General features: G+C 38.8%; 1 protein-coding gene across 1 annotated transcript in view; it reads right to left on the reverse strand.

The window, feature by feature from the left end:
• The window catches only part of otud7a (OTU deubiquitinase 7A), a 32990-nt gene that overhangs the window by 9372 nt on the left and 162 nt on the right, over window positions 1-23456 (reverse strand). Inside the window, exons 2-8 of the mRNA XM_041997840.1 lie at window positions 8281-8410; window positions 6153-6306; window positions 3862-4047; window positions 3566-3784; window positions 1621-1722; window positions 1015-1142; window positions 324-436 (exon numbers count right to left, since the gene is read on the reverse strand). Coding sequence (XP_041853774.1) covers window positions 324-436; window positions 1015-1142; window positions 1621-1722; window positions 3566-3784; window positions 3862-4047; window positions 6153-6237 — 833 coding nt within the window. The 5' untranslated portion in view covers window positions 6238-6306; window positions 8281-8410. The remainder of the gene's footprint in view (window positions 1-323; window positions 437-1014; window positions 1143-1620; window positions 1723-3565; window positions 3785-3861; window positions 4048-6152; window positions 6307-8280; window positions 8411-23456) is intronic.

A 23456-nucleotide genomic window follows, 5' to 3' on the forward strand; every position in this document is an offset into this window, starting at 1 on the left:
CATTGTTATTTTAAATGAAGGAGGGGGGTGGGGGTGACAGCAGTTTGCAAGAGAAGCAGTCTACAGAGTGGGAACTAGGAGTTGGCCTTCTCCTGTGCTTCAACACACAAAACTATGAACCACAGCAGAGCTGTAATGTGTGGTGTTGGATGAAAGCTACATAACCAGCCACTGCTGCTTTCTGTCACTCTCTTCACATCATGCAGTGATAATAGTGCAACTACGGCAGGATTCTGGTTAAATGATGCAACATGTGAGGAGTCTTGGTAGTTTAACACAAATATTCTTGTTGGATTTTTAGGGATGTGAGTTGAAGACCTTACCCTCCACTTGTGTTCCCATTTTTGCTGAGATGAGTGCGAGGTTCACTGGAGGCCAACTTTAACAGCTCGTTCCACTCTCTTTCCCACTCCTCCTCAGTGTACACCAACCCAGACTACACCAAAACACACCACAAAAAATTTAAATTCAGCTTTGAATGTACACTGCACACCAACACAGTTACTATTACTGATTATTTCTTGCCATTTGCATCCTATTTTAAGCTGTTTGGAGCTCTCTGCATTTGTGGGCATGAACAATTTATCTGTAGCTGTTATGTTATATGGATAACTGGAGAAAAGGTGGTTGTCATGCAGCAGTGATCTCTGCCTACACTCATCAGAGTGCTGTATTTCATGGGGTGGGTCTTGGATCACTAGGCTGCCTTAGGCCGTTTTAAATCACAAGCATCTGGACTACTTTGTTCCCGAGCCATCTTTGATGACACAATTTTTCTAATAGATTTTAAAATGCTTTAATCCATGAACATCAGGAAGTGCAGAGGATTTGAAAGTATTAGCAGTGTAGCTACAGTACTAACGCTCACTTGGTATCAGCAAAAATCCAGAAGTGCTGCTCAGCAGTAAAGCTAAAATCGGTGCTTATACACTTGCTCTTATTAATGTATCATTCCTGAAAGATGGTGTTATTCATTTAAAAAGTACAGTGTGAAAAGATGAACCCTTTCTCCACCTCCTTGTTCTGCTGGGTTTGCTGCCACCTCCACCTTCTCTTCAGAGCATCTCTTTCCGCTCCACTCTTCATCATGGTGTACAGAGATTTCCTCAACATCAAGTCTCTGTCATGGAAACCCCACATCCCTGATCAACACACAAACATATGACACATTACTGCAAGCTGTGATTAAGTGTATGAAACAATAAAGCCAACAAGGCTGACTGAAACAAGATGTCGTTGATCTTAAATGTGCTGAGATTGTGCTCATGCTGTCATTCAGAGATGACCTCAGCTCATTCACTAAGAATGTCTTCAAGAGACAGAGCTTGTCAGTGCAGATTACAGTAACTCTGGTCCTGCTGGCCCACTGCAGCTCAAGCAGCCCTCACACTGGGGAGACAAGAATCTCCTTTAGCACATACCTGAAGATGCTGCCATCTCTTAAAGTCAACAGCTGACAGTCTCCTGTAATGTGTAAGTCAGTTATTCCTCTCCCTTTTTCACTTATTTAACTCTCTCACTCCATTTTCTTGAGTCAGCAGCTGTGACAAAGCAATGACTGCTGTTCAACAAAGACAACATTCATAATATTATGGATTTCACAGTGAACAAATAGCTCACCCAAAGAAGCGGCATGCAGAAGGCAGTTCCCATCCCCTGTGGTGGCCAGAGGAAGCAGCTTCTTACAGCTAGTGCACATGGTGGACCACCAGTTCAGACGACCTGAAAAGCCCAGTCAGTGCATCATAAGGAACCTTTTTTTAAATGAGATCTATACAAAACTGAAGAACTGAGACAGGAAAACACATTTTTCGGATTAATCTACAAGGCAGAGTTAAGTGTACTTGTGCAGTCCACACAGTGTCTCACTGGGATATTCTGCAGACTCACAACGTCACCACAATGAAAAAATTATAATGCACAAAAAATAAACTATGGCACTCAAAGGTCAGGAGATGTGACCTAAAGAGATTTCTTTAAAACATTTGATCATTGAACTGAATTAAATTGAGCAACATTAAAGATCTGCTATTCCTTTCCATCTCTGTCACTGAAGGATAACATGCTACGCAGGACATATTCTGTGTATATACAACTTTATCAAAGGGTCCAGTAGATAAAGTCTGTATGTTTTAAAGATTTATAAATAAACAAACAAAAAAACATTTATCTAAAACTGCACACTGCTGCAGAGCTTCTTCAGTAAATTCAGTAAAAAGTCTTAAAAACAAGAAATGCATATTCGAATTGTAGGTTTCATGAACAAAAACTTAATTTGAAATAGAGAACTCATCTTTGAAGTAAACTGTTACAACTTGTACAGAGATTGCATTGAGCTTTCAAATATTAGATCTAAAAGCTGTACTAGAAAAGTCATAACAATAACCACTTTGGTGCACTAGCAAGTATAGAAAAACTGTGTCTGTACACTTTATGTGTCCATTACCTATTACATCTCAGATTAGTCTGTAAAACAGAACTTTAAGGGTAATTCTGGCTGTATGCTATCAGCACCCTCAGATAAGCAGTGGTCTCCTGAAAAGCACTTTGAAGGTGTTCCTTTTACTATATTTTCTGCTGCTGCTTCTTCACCACCTTGCCTTCATCCTTGTAGAAAAAGATGACGGTTTCACAGCCCTCAGCACTCCACGCTGAGTCACAGTGCTGTGAGATTGAAGAGATCTAACTGGTTAATTTATTTAACTACAGTAATAACACGGGAACTTCAGAATGATTTAGTTCTGAGTTTAGCTGTGATCAAATTGCAGAATTGTTCTTTACCATTTCTCAATTGCACCATTTCTTGTTAGCTACCCAATTTAATTTATAGAAAAGATAATCTGCTATCACTTCTCATGTTTTTTTTTTTTTAATGATGTAAGCGTGATCCACATGCCGTACAGGTGAACAGTTAGGAATTAACTAGCTATTAAGTGAGACTAATACACAACTGGTTGCTTGACTTGATTGGGCCTTTTTTAGTTGTACTACTACACATCTCATGGAAATCTATGAGTACCCCCAGTCTGTAAGGCATTTAGTTTTGATTCATTCTGTACCTGTGATTTTTTTAAACCCTTTAAACCCCTTTTTAAAAGATTTTAATTATCACCAGAGATAAACAAATATATCTTACTGTTGATTATATAGTTAAAAATGAAGCTCTAAGACTCTCTCATTTATTGAGTTGTTCCCAGATTGGGTTCAAAACTAGGGAAGCTGTGAGGAAGTGTGCTGGTAGATTTGAAACTCCTCTAACAAGCTCTTCTCTTTCAGTATCAGCTGGGAAATGAATCACTTGGGATGTGGAATGCTTTGAATTAGTTGTTTTTGTGTTGCTTACAGATGGTGCTGCTCTGATCTGCTCAGCATCAGCCTCACCCAGTGCATCTGTCTGCTTTATTGACTCACTGGCATTTACCTTTGCTGCTTCTCTGCGGGGCTTCAGGGGTTTAATGTAATCCTAATAGGTAATGCAGGGAAATGCATGTGATTTTCTTACATATCTCATATCAGTTGCAGGAGAAGTACTTTAAATGAATTTATTATATCCTAAAGTACTTACCAGCCTGCTCCAGAGCCATCATGGTGGACTGCTCTATCAGATCTCTCTCTATGAAGGTCCTAAAGTCCTCGCTGTAGACGCTGAGGTCTGGTAGCTGGAATGTGTAAATGGGCATCTCAAGAGGGAACTGCTCGCTAGTACACTCATTGGCCACCTGCAGCCGCGCCAGGGAGACGATAGCAGAGCTGGCATGGGAGATCCCGCGGGACAGACGCTTCTCTAAAAGAGAATACAAGAGGTTATTGAATGGATAAGTTTGAAGCAGGTGCTCCAAGAGAAAAGGACTGTCCTGCTACCTTGCGCATTGTCCTCCTGCTTCTGGGCACATGGCTTGTCAATCTTGCTGACATGGGTGGGCGTGTCACGCGTCTCTGGCTGCTTGTAGTAGCGGCCCTCGTTGAAGACCTGCGGCAGGTTGGCAGTATGGACCTGCCTTAGCTCCTCATAGTCATTTAGAGCAGCACTGAGGTCCCAGTTTTTACCTGCAGGACACAAGCAAGAATCTGACTTGGATGACAAACACAAAGATTAAGTACAGTTTGTTTATACTGCTTTATTTGGTTTTTCAGATTTTTATAGAAGAGTAAGTGAATAAATATCTCAATACATCTAAAAGTTTGTGCAACAAGACACTGTGCACAGATATTTACAGTAAACTGGGTTATCTTGAGGTAAACTATACCCATAGCAGCTAATGAAGAGAAAAACTGCCATACACTGCAAGAAAAAAAAAATGCTGAGTATACTAAAGATTAGTCTATTTCTCTTAAAATTAAGCCACTTGGTATTTTAAACAAGCTTTTTTGGCTAAATGTCTTTTAAATAAATCAAGAAACTGCCCACAGACCTTTAAATTTGAAATAACAAGCTCAACTATAATGATCTACAGCCTATATGTAGGGCTTTTACCTCAGAACAACATGCCGAGTCATAGAAAGAACACAATGCTTGGGTAGTGCCAGAAAAATGAAGACAGCCAGTAGACAAAACTTAAGCAATGTGACAGCAATATCCTGATGTGCACATACCCACACACACAGTTGCCTCCTCTGGGTGCTGTCTCTAACACAAAATCCCCTCTGGGTTTAAGAGACACAAATCAGTCTTTTTATAACTCAGTGTGACTTCTCACAGCACCACAGGAACAATCTGCAAACCAGTCCTTATTAAATAAATAATTATAAAAGAAGAAGCAACTATAAACATGGAATGTAATCTGAGTGTGTTTGTGAAACGGGATCCTTTAATGGACTTGCTACATAAGAGACCTGGAGGAAGTTGCTCCCTGACTTCCAGACAGAATCACTGCTGACAGTCTGAAAACATGAAACCAGTCGTTGCTAATCACTGGCTCTCACGACAATCAATGCAAAACTGATTCCACTGAATGGATTTCAGCTGCAACGCAACTCAATGCACTGGCTTGAAAATGCTGGTATGGAAAGTATTGTTTCAGCACCTTCATTGTTAATGGCTGTCGTTAACAAAAAGACCATTGACAAACTCATCTGCAGCACGGGCATACATCATCACAATCCATGAGAAACATTACAGCTTCGCTCATCTCCCGTTCCATTATTGCACACCTTGGAAATGACATGTTCTCTATATAATAGATCTGTTGCTTTAATTAAACAAATGAGCAAAATTGAGACCTAAAACACTTTTCATTTTCTCTAAAAATGACAAAGTTTCCCCCTTGAACTGATAAAATGTAACATCTAAAGTCAGTCTGCTCAGTTACGGTTCAGTACCTATAATAGCCTCTAGAGGGAAGCACCACATACGGCATCATCTCTCCTCAGTAAACAGAGCAGGTGGTCACTGCAGCTTTTGAAAGCTAAGCTAACATCAGTGCAGAGCAGCAGAGGAAAAAATAGTGAGACAGGACATCCATGTTCGTGTCTGTCCTCTCGGAGTGCACTGTCTTGTTTGATGTCAGCTGCACGTATTCCACTGTGGCCTTGTGCCAGAGCAGATTCAGAAGAGACAGATACCAAACACTTTAATTCTTTTATCAGACCAGACACTTGCTGCATATTATGCACAAAAAAAAGAAAGAAAGAAGAAAAAAAAAGTATTTCTATTACTAACACGCACTGCAAACACTGAGAATTTCATCCTCTAATGGAAACCTGCTTGTTGAGGTGCATGATTTTCTCAAATTTCTTGCTTTTTGCATTTGATCAAGGTGGAATTAGCTAAATTTGTAAAACTTCTTCTGAAAAATTCATCAATAATGTTGATTCAGCTGACCGTTAACCAGCTTTCTGTTGTGTCCACTTTTGTTTGCTCTCCTATTTTAAATGGCACTATATCTAAGCAATACAAGTGCCAGGAGCACTCTGCTCCTCAATGAGTTCCAATGAATGGGCACAAAGCTCTCTCTGGGGAGTGCAATCATAAACTCGTCACACTCGCCTCTAAATCAGCAAGACTCTCTTTTGCAGGGCCCTCTTCTCTCCTTCCATCTCTCTCTTTTCTCTCTCATTTCCTCTTCCTCTTCTCTGCTCTTTTGAGTGCAACCACTGAGAGCAGCCGATCAAAACAGAAACTTATTAACTCTTAACAAAAATTTGTCTCTTACCTTCCAGCAGGTCTCTTGCCAGACCTGGTTCTGCCCCCGTGGACCGAACAAAGTCTGACAGGACCGCGTCCATGTCCAGAGTCATGTGAGCATGTGTGTGTGCTGCCCAAGGTGCAGCGGTGGCCTTGGTGGACGCCAGCCTTCACGTTCTCATCTGAGTGGGGGGGACAAAAGCAGCCACGAAACAAAAGCTTTATACACGGATTGTCAAATCAACTGCTAGTCATGTCTTCAGCCACACCTTAAAAAACCTCATCCCTGACCAACCCCGGTGAGAAAATACTAGCCAAACAGTCCTGTCTCTAATTTCAGCCCCAGCCAGTAGTTTCAGCTTGTTTATACCGATGCGTAATGCTTTAGAGAGCTGACAGTTCATAGTACTGTGAGGAGCTTTCCACTCCCAGCACTCCTCCCAGCCCCTGCCAACAGTCATAACATAATATCCAGCATCACAGATGTAACAACACAGCTCACAATAATATCCAGGACACACCTGCGTATCTCCAAAAGTTTTGGCGCACTGTCCATGATCATAATAACATTTAGCTACTTCCTACCACTGAAGGTCAACAAGGGGTCTCTGCATTTGATCAAGTATCTAAACTAGTTTAGTTGAACTCGAAGAGGTGATGCCTGTTGACAGTTTTTTTTAGCCAGATGTGTTGATAACTATGATACTAGCTGTAGAGGACATTTACAACATAGCCATATAGCAGTATAGAGCCAATGATCAACAAGCATGGCCTTGTTAGGTCTTAAATAACATGGCTAAGATGCACGTATTAACTCCCTCGGTTTATGGAATGAATGAGTCCATGCATAGCTTTCATTCCATTTGAGTCTGTGTGGGTGACAGAAGGACTGAGCTCAGAGCATCGCCAGTAAAAAAGCAAACGCCTACAAGTTTGAGACTCTGACACAAGGCTTTGTTTAACAGACCAGAGGTCTGATGGCTGTGGCCAAGCAATATTATCATAATAAACTAAGAACAGGATGGAGGACAACGACGATATCTCACCTTAACCAAAAAATCTAAACTCTGAGAAGTCCTCTCACTCAGCCTAAAAGTAAAATTAAAATGATACGGCAGACTGCATTTTGATTGTTGGCATCAAAGAGGAAAATATCTTTGTTGAAGACACAGCAACTTTAGTCTTTATCATGTGCATTATTAATGAGTCAAAGCTGCACTTAAGCTGTAGTTTAGCTGACCTAGTTACTGTCTGAATGCATTGTGTTGCATGTGCATTAATATACTGAGAGAATCTATGCGAAGAAGACAGTGGCCACTTGGAAGAGTTGCAGTCAAAGTTTGTCAGACACCAAAAGATGGATGTCATACTAAAGAGCAGCAATTCCTAAAACTTGCCTTGAATTAGAATGTGAATACTCTCATTTTAAAGTTAACCTCTTGTGCCCCGTACCCCCTGAAGGGGTTAACATCCTGTTTTTCATGTGTAACGTCAGGTCTAATGTAACACATGTGGCAGAAAGTCCAGAATTCCAGCTAAAGGCCTTTAATCACCAAACACAAGACAACAAACAATTAAAAGAGCAGGTAATATTTGTTGAATATATTTTGATAAATAATGTGTCAGTGCCCAAAAAGGGCAAACTATTTTAGTTTAAGGTTGGTGCTTTCAGGCCTAAACACAACCTATGAGTCTATTTGCCTTATTAGGGGACTGAAGGAACAACTTGTGTGTGTAATTACACTTGAGGGCTGAACTTTTCAAGTGCAAAATAACAGGCTGCCCATCAAGTGAGAATATTGCTTTGCAGAACAAAAATCCTTGAGATTAGTTGTGTGGAGCAATACACAAAAATAGCAGATTATTATAAGTAATGGCCTCATATTTTCCCTTAAGAGCAGCTCTATTCAGATCACTTTCCCCGTGGGAGGTAATTATGACTCAGAAACACCTCAAAGCGTGTTTTTCTATGTGACGTAAAGCCACGTGGGCCACAGAAACCTCAGACTGTACACTTTCCTCTTAATTTATGACATGCATATAGTGAATCAGGCTTCTGTGGAATGTGAGGACATAATAGACAACAAAGCGAACCAGAGCAGCATTGCTAAGAGGTTTTAAAGTTTTTGCACAGTTGTAAGCAGCATGAGACTCACGTTCTGTATTTTCGCTGACAGGTGTTGAGAAGCCATCTGATGACCACAGGACCGTCAGGACCAGGTGCAGCTCTAGTCCATGGCTTCAGTGGCAGCAAAGGAAAGGAAGACTCTGGGAATGCGGAGAGCCCTAAAACACACATGAAAATATTGGATGTCAAAATTTTAAAAAGTTATTGACTTTTTGTTTAATTAGGAGATGCTGTCAACATCGTAGTTCACTCAACAGTAGTATCATACAAGAATGTTTAATATCTCATCACCATTTCATCACTGAATGAAAAAAAAACAGTTTTTTTTTTTCTTTTAATAAAAAATATAATACAAAGATAGTCAATAATAATCAATTATTGTTATGCCTAAGTAATTTTAAAACAATGTTAGTGGATTCACCCACATATTAAAATCTTTAAATTTTTCTTAGGATGTACTTCTAAAAAATAATATCAGCTAAAAATATGAACACAATATTAAATCTCGAAACTACATATGCACATTTTGATATATGTACATAAATACGTAGATATTCAGAATATCTTTTGGATTAATTGTTTTGGTTGGTGTTTATGATGGAAAAATCTACTATAAATATATTCAGAGTTCAGATTTTTTTTTTTAAACAAAATGTAATTTTTGAGCTTCTCTCTAAAATAAATGATTAGAGCAGAGGTGCCCAAGTGTAGTACTTGAGATCTACTATCTTGCAACTTTTAGATGCAACCCTTCTCCAACACACGGGAATTAAATGGTTGAATTTCCTCGTCATTCATTTGATTCAAGTGTGCTGCATCTAAAAGTTGTTGGATAGAAGCTCTTGAAGACCAGATTTGGGATTAGAGCCTATCCCAGGAGTGGCAGACCATCAGAGGGAATCAAACAACCACTGACACTCACTCCTAAAGTGAGTTTAGACCAGTGGTTGAGTACAGGGGGTCCCTGAGGGTTTGGACATTGGAGCCATTGTGATTAATGTCCACAAATTGTCCCTGTTTTAATGAATAAAAGTAAGGCTGTATGTTTTTCATTTAACTTTGGCTTCATCAAAGGACAGGCTCAACCAGAATACATTATTTATGGTGAGAATCTCACTTTTGAAAGCCTAAAACCAAGCATGGTTTCAGCACAGGGTGGAGCAGGGGGTCCCTGGAATTTTAGTATATGCATGAAGGGGGTCCCCGAGGAAAAAAGGCTGGGAACCCCTGGTTTAGAATGAGGAATTAAGATTTTGGACTGTTGGAGGAAGCTGGAGTACCTAGACAGAAACCACACATACACATTCAATCTCCACACCAGACCCAGACACATAAAAAAACAACTTGAGAATCAGATCAAATTCACTGAGAATCAACATAAAACTGACCTGAACACTGTGAACAAAGAAGTTACTAACATAAATGCAACTGAACCACTTAACTTTACTGATCTGGGTTGCTCTGGACCTGTTTTGTGAAGAGACCCACAGTAATTAACACAGCAAGCAGAGGTGTGGCACAGTATGAAGACAGTGAAAGAAAGACATCTAAGTTGGAATCTGCTTCGGAAATGCATCAGTGGTATTTAGCCACCCTCCAACGGGTCGCATCCAACCAATGTCTTACCACCATTTCAGTAGGACACTGTCAAGTGCTGAGGAGTTAGTGTCAAAGCTCTCCTAAGTGCTACTGAAATACCCTTTAGCGTCATGCATAATTCACACCATCAGAAGACAGGTTCACATGCAGTGTGCATTCTGTTTATTTGTGCACACTCTCACAATGACTTTAGCCACAGCATGTCTTCCCCACCCATAGCTTGTATTTGCAATATTATGGAGTGCCAGTTTAACAGCAACTTATTTGTTGCTGTTAAACTGGCACAATTATATATATTTTTTGTTTGTTTTTGGTACATTTGGATGAAGTTCATAATTTAGAAGACTTTGGAAATAGAGGAGGAACTTTCATTAAAGTAACTCAACAGATAATTTCATAATTTAAAAGTAAAAGAAGGTTACTTGTGTTAATAGGTAAAAAACACAAGATTTTCCATATTACAACAAGCTTTGGCTGAAAGACTCAGGCTGACAAATATTCTGTTTCTTAACAACTAAACTCCAATTCAGAGATCTCCTCCAGAGGTAGGACTAAGCCTAGATAAAGTTCCACAATTACAGTGGTTTACAAATCTGTTTTTTATACAAATATTTTTGAAGTGATGCGTATTTTGGAATAAAAGACATCAAATCTGCTTTTCCTCATGTCAGTGCAGTAGGTCAGCTTGTGCTGACAGTCTGAAGGGAGGGATGAGGGAGTTTTAACTGATTGGCTATGGTATGTCAATAATTTCACATATCTCTTCTTCATAATCAGTTCACTTTTGCCCACATAAGTATGTCCCATCTTTTCTTGTGCGTCTGCCAATCAATGAGTCACACTGCAGAGCAGAATGTCACAAGACTGAGTGAACATAAAAAAAAAATAAGGGAGAGGAGACGATTACAGATATGGATAGAACAATGCGACCCAATATAAAGATGGTGCATAAAAGCTGATAAATACATGAAAATGTGCTTCAGGCAGGTACATTAAAGTGCCTTAAAATGGTTAACCTTTTTGGTGCTGTTGCTACTTCTGCTTCAGTCCAGTTTACAAGCTGTGATCACTACTGTGTGCCAACGGCAGGCTGAAAAATTAAATTCCATCTAAACTTAGCACAACAAGCAAGCAAATTTGTCTTTGGTCAATAATTTGTCCCCTTTGATATCAGTAGGAGTTGCACTATACATCGTTGGAAAGCCTGATCACCTTTACAACGAGGTATAACAATCAGCCTCATGTGGAATAACATACAAAGCAGAAAATGTGCCATAATCCCCCTTATCCCCAAGTATGGCCAACACCTGATTGGTGCCAAATAGATAAACAGACATATTGGAAGAGATTCCGGAGCCAGTTTTGATCCCATATCTCCAGAATCTAGGACCTAACCTAACTCCATCCTCCAGGATGGCAGTGCTCTTCCCCACATAGCTATGATCATCACAGAACATCTCTAGAATTTGGGAGTGGGGAGGATGAAATTGATTTGCTTACATATCTCCACTCAACCCATCTGAAGACTTGTGGGGTGCCAGAGTGACCAACACAACTACCCTGGTTGACCTTCAACAACTCCTTTTTAAGGAAGGAGAAGTCATCCCACAGCTAAATGTGACCAGCATGAGGAGGAGGTACCAAGATGTCCACACGCTGCTGAGGTCTCTCACAGTGTAAAATGAATCAAGTGTAAAAAAGCAACTCAAAACAAGATTGAATACAAACAGGAGAAAATTGCAAGGGAGCTGATTTGTTCAATCCACAGAGACCCGAGGCTTACAAGTTAAACCTGGCTGTAAAAGTTACTTATCAGGTTTTCTAATGGTGTAAAATACAACACCAGTTGCTATTATCAAAGTGGAGAAACACAAAGTAACTTACTTTTTGTTCTGCTTAGTTTCCTCTCATTGATAAATTAAAAAAATTAATAAATAAACTACCAAATATTCTTCACAGTAGTTGCCATTTTCCACTTCTTTTACATATTTCTCAAATTATTTTTAAAAAGAATTCAATGTATTGCACAAGGACACTTCACATGAGGAGCTGCTTCATGTTATTATTATCGTCACAGTCAGACTTTGAGTATTAGTCTGCTGTATTATTGCAACAATCACCAGAGTAAATAGTCACTTACTTCTTCTGCATCCTTTCAAATGCTTTCCAAAGAATTTAAGAAAAAAATGAATGCAGATAAAAAAAAATGAAATAGATTTTTGAGTTTTCGAAAAAAAAAAAATAAAAAAAAAGTTAAATCGTAATATTGCAACTATACTGAATTTCTCAACACCTGGTAATAGGTTGGTCCTGTATATGTTACCTCAATACATTCGGCTCTGAGAGGAAGAACTGTCAGCTTTATCTTTGATCTCGTGGTTGCAGCACTTGTATTTTTAGACCAAATATGAAATGTGGTCTTACAAGAGCCCCCGTCTCACTGTCACTTCATTGTTTCTGCTCTTCTAACCCTTTCAGGTTGAACGCTGCAGACATATTAGAAGCAGTAGTTTATGTCCCGAGGTCCACCAACCTGTAAGCATTCTGCCTGCAGTCCCTTCATATTTATAAGACCCATATGTAGTCAATAAAACCCTGAGATTATTTAGATTTGTGTTTTTGATCATCTGACAGAAAAGAAACTGAATCCTCGACCAGCACCCAGAACACAACAAGCACCACACCTTATAGAGCCTGAAATTCAAGCATGTCAAATTTAATGTCAGTTTTAATTAGATTTTGACAAAAGGATCAAATATGATTCTTTTATACAAAATATAAATGAAGCACTTGCTTAATATATGAAAACTCATCACTTTTACAAGTAGAACAGCAATAAACTGAATGCAGAACCATGCAGAATGAACTACTGTCAATAAACCACCCACTGAGTTGTTGAATCGACCACCGCTGAGAGCAGCATGTTGCCATTATTATATTTTAAGAATCAAAGATGCTTTAATTGAATGCCATTTAAAATTATGTACTTTCAACCACAACATAACAAACCTACCTCTGTGAAGGCTTTCACCAAAAGTCTGTTTAAGTCTTATTACCTTTATCTCATGGGGGAAAAAAACATACAGTTCCCCACCTACTGACTTCCTCTCTTGGTTTGACACTAAAGTTTTACCATCTTAAATCATCAGTAAAATGTTTGTTTATTTAAGATCATGAAATAAAATAACTGTAAGTGGACTCAAAGAAATGTTGGTGCAGCTTCACAGAAGAACACAGGCAACCACAGGAAGCTCAGTTCAGCACAACCTGCTCCTCACCGACACGATTATTTTTCATATAATACAGATCCATCACATGCAAACCACCTGCCTGCAAATTTTCTTTATTTTATTTTTCCATTACACCCATGTAAATATGCATGTTGCCATTTAACAGCAACAGGATGAGTTATAGCTGAGATAATTGTCTCCATAGTGAGCAGTGATCGCCCACGTGTAAAGCTGATACACAAGTAAGTGGGAGGTGAACGTACTGTACAAACTCTGAGTCTACGCTTTGCATTTAATCTCCTCCATAACGGCAAAATCATGTATGCTAACAAAAGTCAACAGCAGTTTTGTGGCTGTCATTGTAAATATGCTTTTAAAAGCCTATTTTATTTCTTTTTTTCATTTTATTTAATCATTTTCAGCTGTGAGTTATCAGGAAACAGTGCAGCAAGGGGGACTGTGTGCTACAGCATAAAAAATACTGATGCTGTTAAAGTACAACATCTGTGCTTTTAAAAAGTCAGGATTTTTTTTCATTCTCTCTTGCTTTTTCTGCTCCTTTTACTTTGCCTTTATTTTTCTTCCATTTCTTCCATTTTTATACAGCTTCCACACAATCCCTGGAAAAGGTTTTTAATCAAAAAACAACAAACAGGCATGCGGTTTGCTCCGCAGCAGAAGGATGAAACAACAGAAGCAACCACAAACAGATTACTGACGTGGCTTACCGGGCAATGGCCCAAGGGCCCAAAAACACAAGGGGCCTTTACTGTAGTCTTATCCTGAATATATATGTCCAAGAAGGAGACACATAAACAACCCCCACAATGACAGTGATAAAGAGACAGAAAAAACTAAACTAGAAGCACTCAGAGAGCACAGACTTCCACTAGGCCATTGTATTTTTTTTTTTTATTTTTGTATTATCCCTATCTTCCAATAGTAAAGAATCATTAAAAAAAATCCTAGATCCAGGCAGTGATCTAGACTACCTCCAAATCTCGTCCCTTGTACCTTATTTCGTTTTTGAGAATCCTGAAAATTTAACTAAATTCCACCCATGACTTTTTGAGTTATGTTGCTAACAGACAGACAGACAGACAGACAGACAGACAGACAGACAGACAGACAGACAGACATACAGACAGATAGACATACAGACAGACACAGACAGACAGACCTATGCTGCCGAGTACATGATCTCCGACTTGGCAGAGGCAAAAACTAGAAAATGGCAACAAGAACATGCCAACCAGCCAAATTTTAATGTACATTATGTTAAATGGACATTTTATTTATTTATTTATTTTTAATTTTGTAAACCACTGAAAGGGCTTGATATTCCTAGCCTTATTCACTCATTTACACACAGGCTCATGAAAAACTTTAGTCTGAATGTCCAATGCTGGTCCTCGAGGGTTGCTGTCCTGCAGGTTTTAGATGTCCCCTGTTCCAAAGTACATCATTTAAATATATCTCTTCAGCAGCTCATTGTCAAGTTCTGCCCAAGCCTGTTAATAACCCATTAATCTGAGTCAGGTGTGTTGAAGCAGAAAATACCTAAAACATGCAGGCTAAGCAGCCTTCAAAGACTGGAACTGTACATCCCTGGTCTATTCAGTTTGTTTTCTTTAACCTATGCAGTGTTTTCTCTCTTATACACATAGTCAAACCCATGAACTTAAAACTGGAAGTAATTTCATGTGGAACCCCATTTTTTAAAAAATAAGTCTCGTGTGGTTCTTTATTATAATGCAGTCAATGAGTAAAAAAAGGAGAGAGAGAAGAGGAAACCAATGGCAAATTATAATGCACATTACTTCACAAAAATGAAACCTAAAAAAAGTTTGATTAAAAAATAAATTGGATTAACAAAACTGACTTAATAAAAAGACGCAGACATCTCAACAAAGTCAAGCACGACTGAACACAAAGTAAATCCTCTCATGCCCCACGCTGCTGCATCACCATCATGACTTAAAGTGTAAATTTGTTTATGATGGCAGATGAAAGCTTTTTATAAAAGAGTGGATGCCACATGGTGACATACTGCTGGTGAACTTGCCAGTGGCAGAACATCTGGTGTCAACCAAAGCGGCAGAGAAGAAGAGAGGAGGGGACAAATTTTTTATCATTTCATTGATCAAAAAAACAATCTGACAGCTGACATCCCTTTTCTGATTTACTGAGTCAAATAAGTCATAAAATATTAAAATAAATAAAATAATTGATTAATCATCATTTGCTATGTTATTGTGTTGGGCCATTGCAATCTGTTCAGCAACTTCTTCATACACAGATGTGATCATATCTGTACTGTACATAATTTGATTGCAAAATAAGTAATAAGCGATAGATAACATTCTTAAACGAAATAAGATGCATGTAGAAAACGCATCCCTGTATAACAGGTAGCACTGGTCCGAGGTGTAAGCAGCATCACTGAAACTTAAAACCTCAACTTGGTTTGATGATTAGTGGCAGGGGACTGGTCTAGCAAAAAGGTTGTAACATTAGCTGCAGGATTGTTGGTTAAACACAAACTGAGTTACTCAAACCTCAAACAATGTAATCCGCTTCTCTGCTGCACAAGATATTTTGGATTTTTTAGGCCAAGCAGAGAGTAAAATCTTCTTTTCTGGCTCAGTCACACATCTTGGCCGAGCCAGCTGTGGCTTCATCGCTAGTGTTCGAACTGAGAAGCAGCTAGCAGAGCCAAGCAGCCACAAGCTGAAACGGCTGTGTTCACTTTCAGATAAAACAGCCCATGATACCCCTCTCTGGAGTGGATGAGAGTATGTGTGTGTGTATGTATGTAACCCTCGGTGGTTTGCTGCTCAGTGTGCCCCAAGTATGTTAACAAATCTCAAAGCTAACAGAGCAAGTGCGTCCACAAAGCGCTGCCAAAACACAGAAGTCTAATAAAAGATGGCATTCATTCCCAGCCGTGCTTATTCACATGCCTGTGCACGGCAATATATCTAAGTTATGATCAGAGAGAGAGAGAGAAAAAAAAGATAAAAAACAAGCCTGTTATTCCTGCAACAATGCCAGCAACTCTCATATTTTAATATACCACAAGACAGAAACACTCAAAGCATACAGCAGGACAGTGCTGCTATTATAGATGCATTCAATGAACAAAAGCAGAAGCTGGAAAAATACAGCAATGGAAAAACAATCAGCTTGTGGTAATTGATGTTGGGGAAATAAATGAGCACAGTACCAGGAAAACACATAATTTCCACTGTGCATCAATACTTAATAATCAACACAATCTATTAGCATGTTTCAAAACACAGCCCACTTTATGGGTACAGGAAATTCATGTAATGGGATGTTATAATGTCTCATCAAAGAGCAAACTAAGCACTTTCACGCTTTCATAGTTCTTGGACGAGAGTACAAGGTTCAATCAGTGAGTTTCAATGCAGAGATTAAGCCTCACTTTTTAGTCTTCACATCATCTGGCCAACCTCAGTCTCTGTCAAGCTTGTACTAGTTGTGAATTTGTTTGTACAGTGACAAGCACTCTGTTCATGCATCTAAACAATATTATTGGAAGACTGGAATGTATAGCACGTTTCCAGCAGCGCATGTGTTGACATTTTTTGGCGAGGACTCTTGACTTGGCCTCAGGTTGCACTGTTAAACAATTTTGATTTTTGAGATATTGCTGGCATTACTGCAGCTTGTCACACCGACAAGAATAAGGAAAGACTGGCAGAGAAAACCAATAAAGAGGATAGATGCTGAATGTCAAACACAATTTTCTTGTTTAATGCATGAAAAAAAAGTCAGTGTGACACTGCATTATTGACCTCTCATTATTATACATTTCTGTTTTTTTTAATTCCTAGAATCCTAAACCTAAACAAAAAAGCCTGCTTTTCAAATTCTGTGAGAAAGATGCCGCTGAAAGCAATAATGTCACTTTGCATCTCAATGCTGCACTGCACTCTGCCAGCACAGCATATTCACAGGCTGGAAAGTTGTTGTCACTTTGCACTAAAATGCATCATCACATTAATATTTGAGTTAAATTATAATTAATGCTTCAGTCAACGTCTTTAGCACTGTGCTATATATTTATATGTCTGAGGAGTCGTCAAACTGAGTTTACCCAGACGATTTCTCACATTACCGTTACTGCACAACAAGAGGGTTTTTGGTTCTGCTGGCGGTTCTCTGTGACAAGTGCTCAAACCTGAAACAATAATATAAAGTGTTTCCTCACATTTTTAAATACCATAACAGCCTCATGTGAAGTACTGCCCCTCCATGTGGCAGGAGAGCAGTCCCACATTAGAGCAAACCCCACTCTCAAATCTATTCTTGAATAAGCAACAGAATCATCATAAGGAAAATGAAGGTAGGCCTCCCAATGTACATTTTAGCGTGCACTTTATATATCACACAAGAATACACAAGTAAGAATTCAGCAGAAAATAAGGAAGAGCGAGTTGGAGGTAAGTAAAAAATAACGATTTGGAAAAACATGCAGGACAGGTCTCAAACTTGCAGTGTCTTGCATAAAAATCCAACATTATGTGCTTCATCCTATAAGTGTTTGTAATAATATGCAATTATATATGTATATATATATATATATATATATATATATATATATATATATATATATATATATATGCTAAGCTTTACATCATATAGGCCCCATGAATCATGGCAAACAGCAACTATATTTAGCAAAGCAACTGATTATGTATCTTAAGTCATCTCTTTATGTTCTGACACAGCAGCAGCTCAGCTGTGTCCGAGGCACACACCCAAACAAAAACTGGCTGCAGTTCCATCTTTTATTATATGGAGATGCTAAAGCAAGGGATGAACCGGTAAGCTATGGATATGAATTACACATTTAGGCTATGTACGTATGTGTTTTACAAAAAACTTGATGAGGGGTCATTTTGAGAGTAGAATGTGAGCTGTAGGAAATGTACAGCAACACAAACCCATGCTTGCTAACTGAAGGTGTCTGTTCTGATTCTACAGGAGAGATTTGGAGCAACTAGCGCCAGCTGGGGTTTCCTATTCCAGTTTGCATTGAGGGAGAGCCTCCTTTGTGCTAAACACGTAGACTGCTGTGCTCTTTTTCATCAGTTTAAAGATGTGCATGCAGCGTAACTCAGATGATACTAGATTGATAGGGTTGTCATCACCGGCAGAAAAGCGATAAATGTGGGTATGCAGTTAGTGTACACATCCATCTAACCCCAAAACAGGAATCTAGTAGTTTATATTGATGTTTCTTATGTATCTACAATTTTGATTTTTTTTTTTTTTTTGTATTTGTTTGATACCTGCTATCATTGTATTTATTACAGCTAAATCGTTTCTCCAGTCATTAGGAAGCAAGTATCTAAAAACAAACCTTAAAAATGACAATTTAATCATCTCAGAAACAAATATCACAATGAATGGAAATTCTCGAAGAAAACGTTTTGGCAACGCTGCGCCGTATAATAACGGCACTGCACCGTGTGTCACCACTTTTGCATTGATTGTGGAGGTTGATGTATGCAGTAGTGGGTGGAGAGGGCAACATCACACAACCTTACTCTTCATTTAGTATCTGAGAAAAATGGCATAAAACTTCTAAAGCTAAAGAATATTTTATTTTTTGTGGATATAAATGTTCATTGTGAAGTGAATTATTTGTATGATTGCTTTATTGAGTGGTTTTTCATATTCTTACATTAAGGACACATATTTACTTGCTAACAGGAGGAAAGAAACACTTAATGTAAGCAGTACAAATTTTGTTATAATGGGTGTCTTTGGGGGTGGGATGGTGTCACTGTGGTCAGTATGATCTCTTTAGCTGGGTTCTCCCCTGTGTGGGTTTCTTTCCACAGTCTGAAGACATATTTGCTGAATTAAGTGATGAATTTGATTTAGGGAATGTATGAGTGTGTAAGTGTATAAGTGTGTAAGGTTGTCAAAGTTTAGATTGAGCTAGTAAACTGATAAGACATGAAGCTGAGAGATATGGAGCATATACTACAAATACTACATATTTTTGCATTTTCTACATATATTTACTACAATTTAGAGGTATAACTTCACTTTATTTATTTATTTAATTTATATATTTCCACTACAGTACATTGCAATATATTACTTTTACTTCTGAGACTTTTAAATGTATATTTTAAACAGAGTGGATAATGGCACATCACTTAGTTGTTTTTCTTGTGTCACATTTCAGGTGTTTTTTTATACGTTAAAGCTGCACTGCGGCATCCGAGGCGCGTAACAACTTAGATGTACACACTTCAGGCATGTGTGAAATACGTCAGCAAGGACCACAGAAGTTCTTCTACTTTCATTTCAATTAGTTTGAATTACAATGATAAGTCTTAGCATTACTACATTGGTATTTTTAATTAATAAGAATGTGTGAATTCCTCCACCACTGCAGATTTTTACTATATTTATATGTATAATGAGCACTCACTGAGCAGGAGACAAAGACTGTCTCCAACTTAAGTAGCTACTGTTTTCGGTTTTCAAAACAAACAAACAAAAAAAAGGTATAATAAAATTAAATACAATACTAATTACAGACAAATCTGTGGTGAATTAACAAATCGATCATCAGTCATCCAGAGTCTGTTTCTCCCAGTCAGTTTCTGACCAATTATCTACATCTATATTTTAAAGGAGGTGAGGGAAATAGTTTGTGAGTTGGTATCAATGAGAAATCACAGATAACAAGAGTGCAATAAGTTCTATTTTATTTCTGCATTTGCATGTTTCTGATTTCAGGTTATATGTGCAACTTTCGTGTATTCACTTTTGAGATCATGTCAGCTATAGACTGCAGTTGTTTCTGTTTTTTATAATCATTACATGGCTGAAGATTTTATCTGATACCCAAAATGCTGCTGTGGAAACTTAAGCGCAAACAAAGTAGAAGGAAGAAAGACGCTGCAGGCCAAAAAAATCCGAACAGACCTGCACTGCATTCAGCTGGATGTTAGCAGGTCTTTTACCACATGGTCTCTGCAAACCCTCATAAATGTACCAAAACTACTGTACTACTTTACCATTTTGAGGAACTGCTTGTTTAATTTTCTTTATCATGTCAGAGGGATATATATATATATATATATATAGCTGTATTAAGTTGTGTCTGCAGTGTTTCATAAATGTGGTTTGTTAACGATTTGAATCAGTGATTCAAAAATTTAGTTTCTTTTTATAATCTTAAGATTGTATCTAACCAGCATTTCTGCTCCTATTTTTATTTCAATGGAAATAAAAGTGACAGAATGAAGGTACAGTGAGTTTCTGATAAATGCTGCCGGTATTGCAAATAGAGAAAGAAAAAATAAAAAGCCTGACCTATTTTTCTGAATGAATGAAAATGACCAACGCTGTAGGCCTGCATGAATCTAAATTGAGTCACAGAGGGTATCTTGTGCAACAGTGTTCTGTTTGATTTAGAAACTGCTCCCTTGCTGATTGGAGGCAGGACAGAGGTTGGCTGCACCCTCCAGGCCTTGTGAGGGGAATGTTACAGTGGCAGACATCTCCAGGAGCCACTCTGCTCCCATACTCAGCACCAGACGAGGGGAGGAACGTATATGAAATTAGGTGCAGGGGGGCACGTCTGCATACATAGGTTGTAACCAGACAATTACCTTCGACTCTGGTTGGCGCTTGTGTCACATTTGGATCAAAACTAAAGATGTTCTCTGTCATTTCTTTTAATCCTGTATTTTGTGGACAACCAAACCTGTTTATACGCCACTCTTCTGTGGGACAAAAATCTGCTTAAAATGCAATTTGACATCTTCAGGGACATTTTTAAATAAATCACTAAAAAGTAAAATCTACTACTGACTTGTGGTTTTGTGTTACTGTTTCCCCAGCTGGTTTTATTTTCAGCATATGGATTCATCAAAACTTGATTATTGGATGTCCTATACAAGGCACTCAGCAGAGCTTTGACTGTTGCTTTATAGATCAAATTGTGATTAAATACTGACCCCATTGTGGGAATGCCTTTAAACACACACAATCTAATTACCATTAAAATCTAACTTAAGAAAACACTTGCTGCCCTAATTTCCTAAAGTAATAGCTCACAAATTGGGTATTAAAATAGATTTCACAAGAGGACCGTGTCATACTAATATCACAGTGTTTCATATTGATAAATAGATAGATCATTCATTAACAGAAAAGTTAAGGACGATGTATGTCAGCCTATCACAGCCTTCTGTGCAGGTCACCCCTTTTCTTGTCCCACCTCAGCCACATCTACGTGTCTTCATGAAAAGATGACATGGACTAAAATGAACCTCCCAAAAATCCCTTCAGTTCAGTCCCTTTAGGCTTCAGTTACAAACTGGTTATAAAAAAACAAGCACATAAAACATAAAGGCTGGCTTTGCAAGTAAATACTGAAAAATCTAGCTTTACAAAAAACAAAATAACTCAAAGTAAAACAGTTTCTGCCATCAGCTTGTTACAACACTTCTTCTGGAGCATGGTGCTAAAGAGATTAATGATGTAAGGATTTATAGCTTGTATTCCTTCTTTTGCAAGGCATGCATTTATTATTGTGTCAAATGATAAGAATCATGTCATAGTTTTAGGGAGATAAAAATGCAGTCCTTTACTTACATAAAAGACAACAGACTCACATCTGACCAAAGAACAGACACTCTGGAAAGATGACCACTACCTTCCTTGACTGTTTCCTTTTTTGACATTTGAGAGGAGCACCTCTGTCTGCTTTCGTGGCCTCTAGCTGACCTCCCCTTTGCCTGCAGACTGAACACTTAACATTGCATTCCCTCCTGTAGAGATGTCTCAAGAACAGGGTCCACTTCAACGCCACACGGTGATTGGGCCATGATTACCATGAGCACTTCACTCATTGCATGTCCTTTAAAAAATACACCTTGGAGGAATAAGGCACACAGATGTGGGATTCTTATAAAAGGAACAGGGGTTTAAGGCCTCAGTGCAGGTGTTTTTCATCATCAGGTTCTCAGGTGCAAAATGTGTATAAATATAAACTCCAAGGCTCATGATTATTGATGTATTCAATGGTTTTTTTTTTGCAGAAATTCTATGAGAGTGATTTGTCTGCTTTTGTTTTTGAAGTATAGGTAGTGGTCATAGTGGAACAGATGTTTGCCAAAGGCTGTCATTTGGTATCAGTCAAGGAGCAGTTTGATGAAGCAGCAACGCCTCAGCGACATGAAAGCCCAGCCGAGTTCAACAGTCGTCTCTGCTCTGCTTTTCTGTTGCTAAATGCCAGTGACAGGAACAGAATTCACTGTGGTAACTGATCAGGTGCCAAGCGCCCTCATCCCAGTGCCCTGCTTCACTGAAGACCTCCGTGGAGCTGGCATGGCCTGGCTTGGCCTGGCAGCCACGGGCCCTGCCTTTGTAGCTCTGCCCCAACTATTCGAGCTATCTCTAAATTAGACTCGCCTGTTCTCGACTGCCTGTCTCACAAACCTGAGTAAAACATTGAGACTTGAGTAATAGGTGGTTGAATGACTTGTAAAGTTGAAATACCACAGTTGACTTGATGTAAGTCATCGTCCTATAAATGAGGAAGGAATGTAGAGAACCTTTAATATAAGCTGTTACGGTTTTATTATGTAGGCCTTTGTCAGGGGACACAAATGTGGTTTAAAAATAACACAGCAATGAATCAGTGGCCTAACTATCTTTACAGGCAGGCATCAGTAGATATTGTGAACCAGGCCAATAAGAAAAGGCACCAGAATGAGACAAGGCAGGGGTATTTGCAGTTCTTGTCAAACTCTCTATGTTTTTAGATGAGCAGCCAAAAGTGAGACTGCTGTGATTTCCTGGATTAAACATCAAGCCCTATATGCTTTTCATCACCATCAACATGTGAAGACATCTGGCCCAAATCACTCTGTGATTAATATTCTATGTCTGCAAAAATAATCTTCACTTTCATGGCCTCATATCTCAAAAAGCTAATGGGCTACTTTTATAAGATGTGATCCAAACACAACATTTACCCAGCTGTCTCACATGTAGTCTTTATTAAAATGCTACTGTATGTTCCTATATCACAAAGGTCTGTGACTAAGCATGCAGACCCATGTTTACAGCATTGCACTCCAACATTCCGGCTAACGTCTCATCCAAACCGTCGATGGGATTTGGGCCTCGCTGTATTTTCCTACGACCTAAATTAAAGGTAATCGCGTGGAACCTGAAGTTGAATCCATCGAGGCACGTACTCGCATGAAGGCAGGTGCACCTGTCTGCAGTGGCAGCCTTTTGTGTTCACTATCATAAGAGCTACGAACCGTCCTGTCGAGCTCTGCGTGATGAAATAAATAATAATAAT

The sequence above is a fragment of the Melanotaenia boesemani genome, chromosome 10 (genome assembly GCF_017639745.1).
Source record: "Melanotaenia boesemani isolate fMelBoe1 chromosome 10, fMelBoe1.pri, whole genome shotgun sequence".
In the NCBI taxonomy this organism is placed as follows: domain Eukaryota; kingdom Metazoa; phylum Chordata; class Actinopteri; order Atheriniformes; family Melanotaeniidae; genus Melanotaenia; species Melanotaenia boesemani.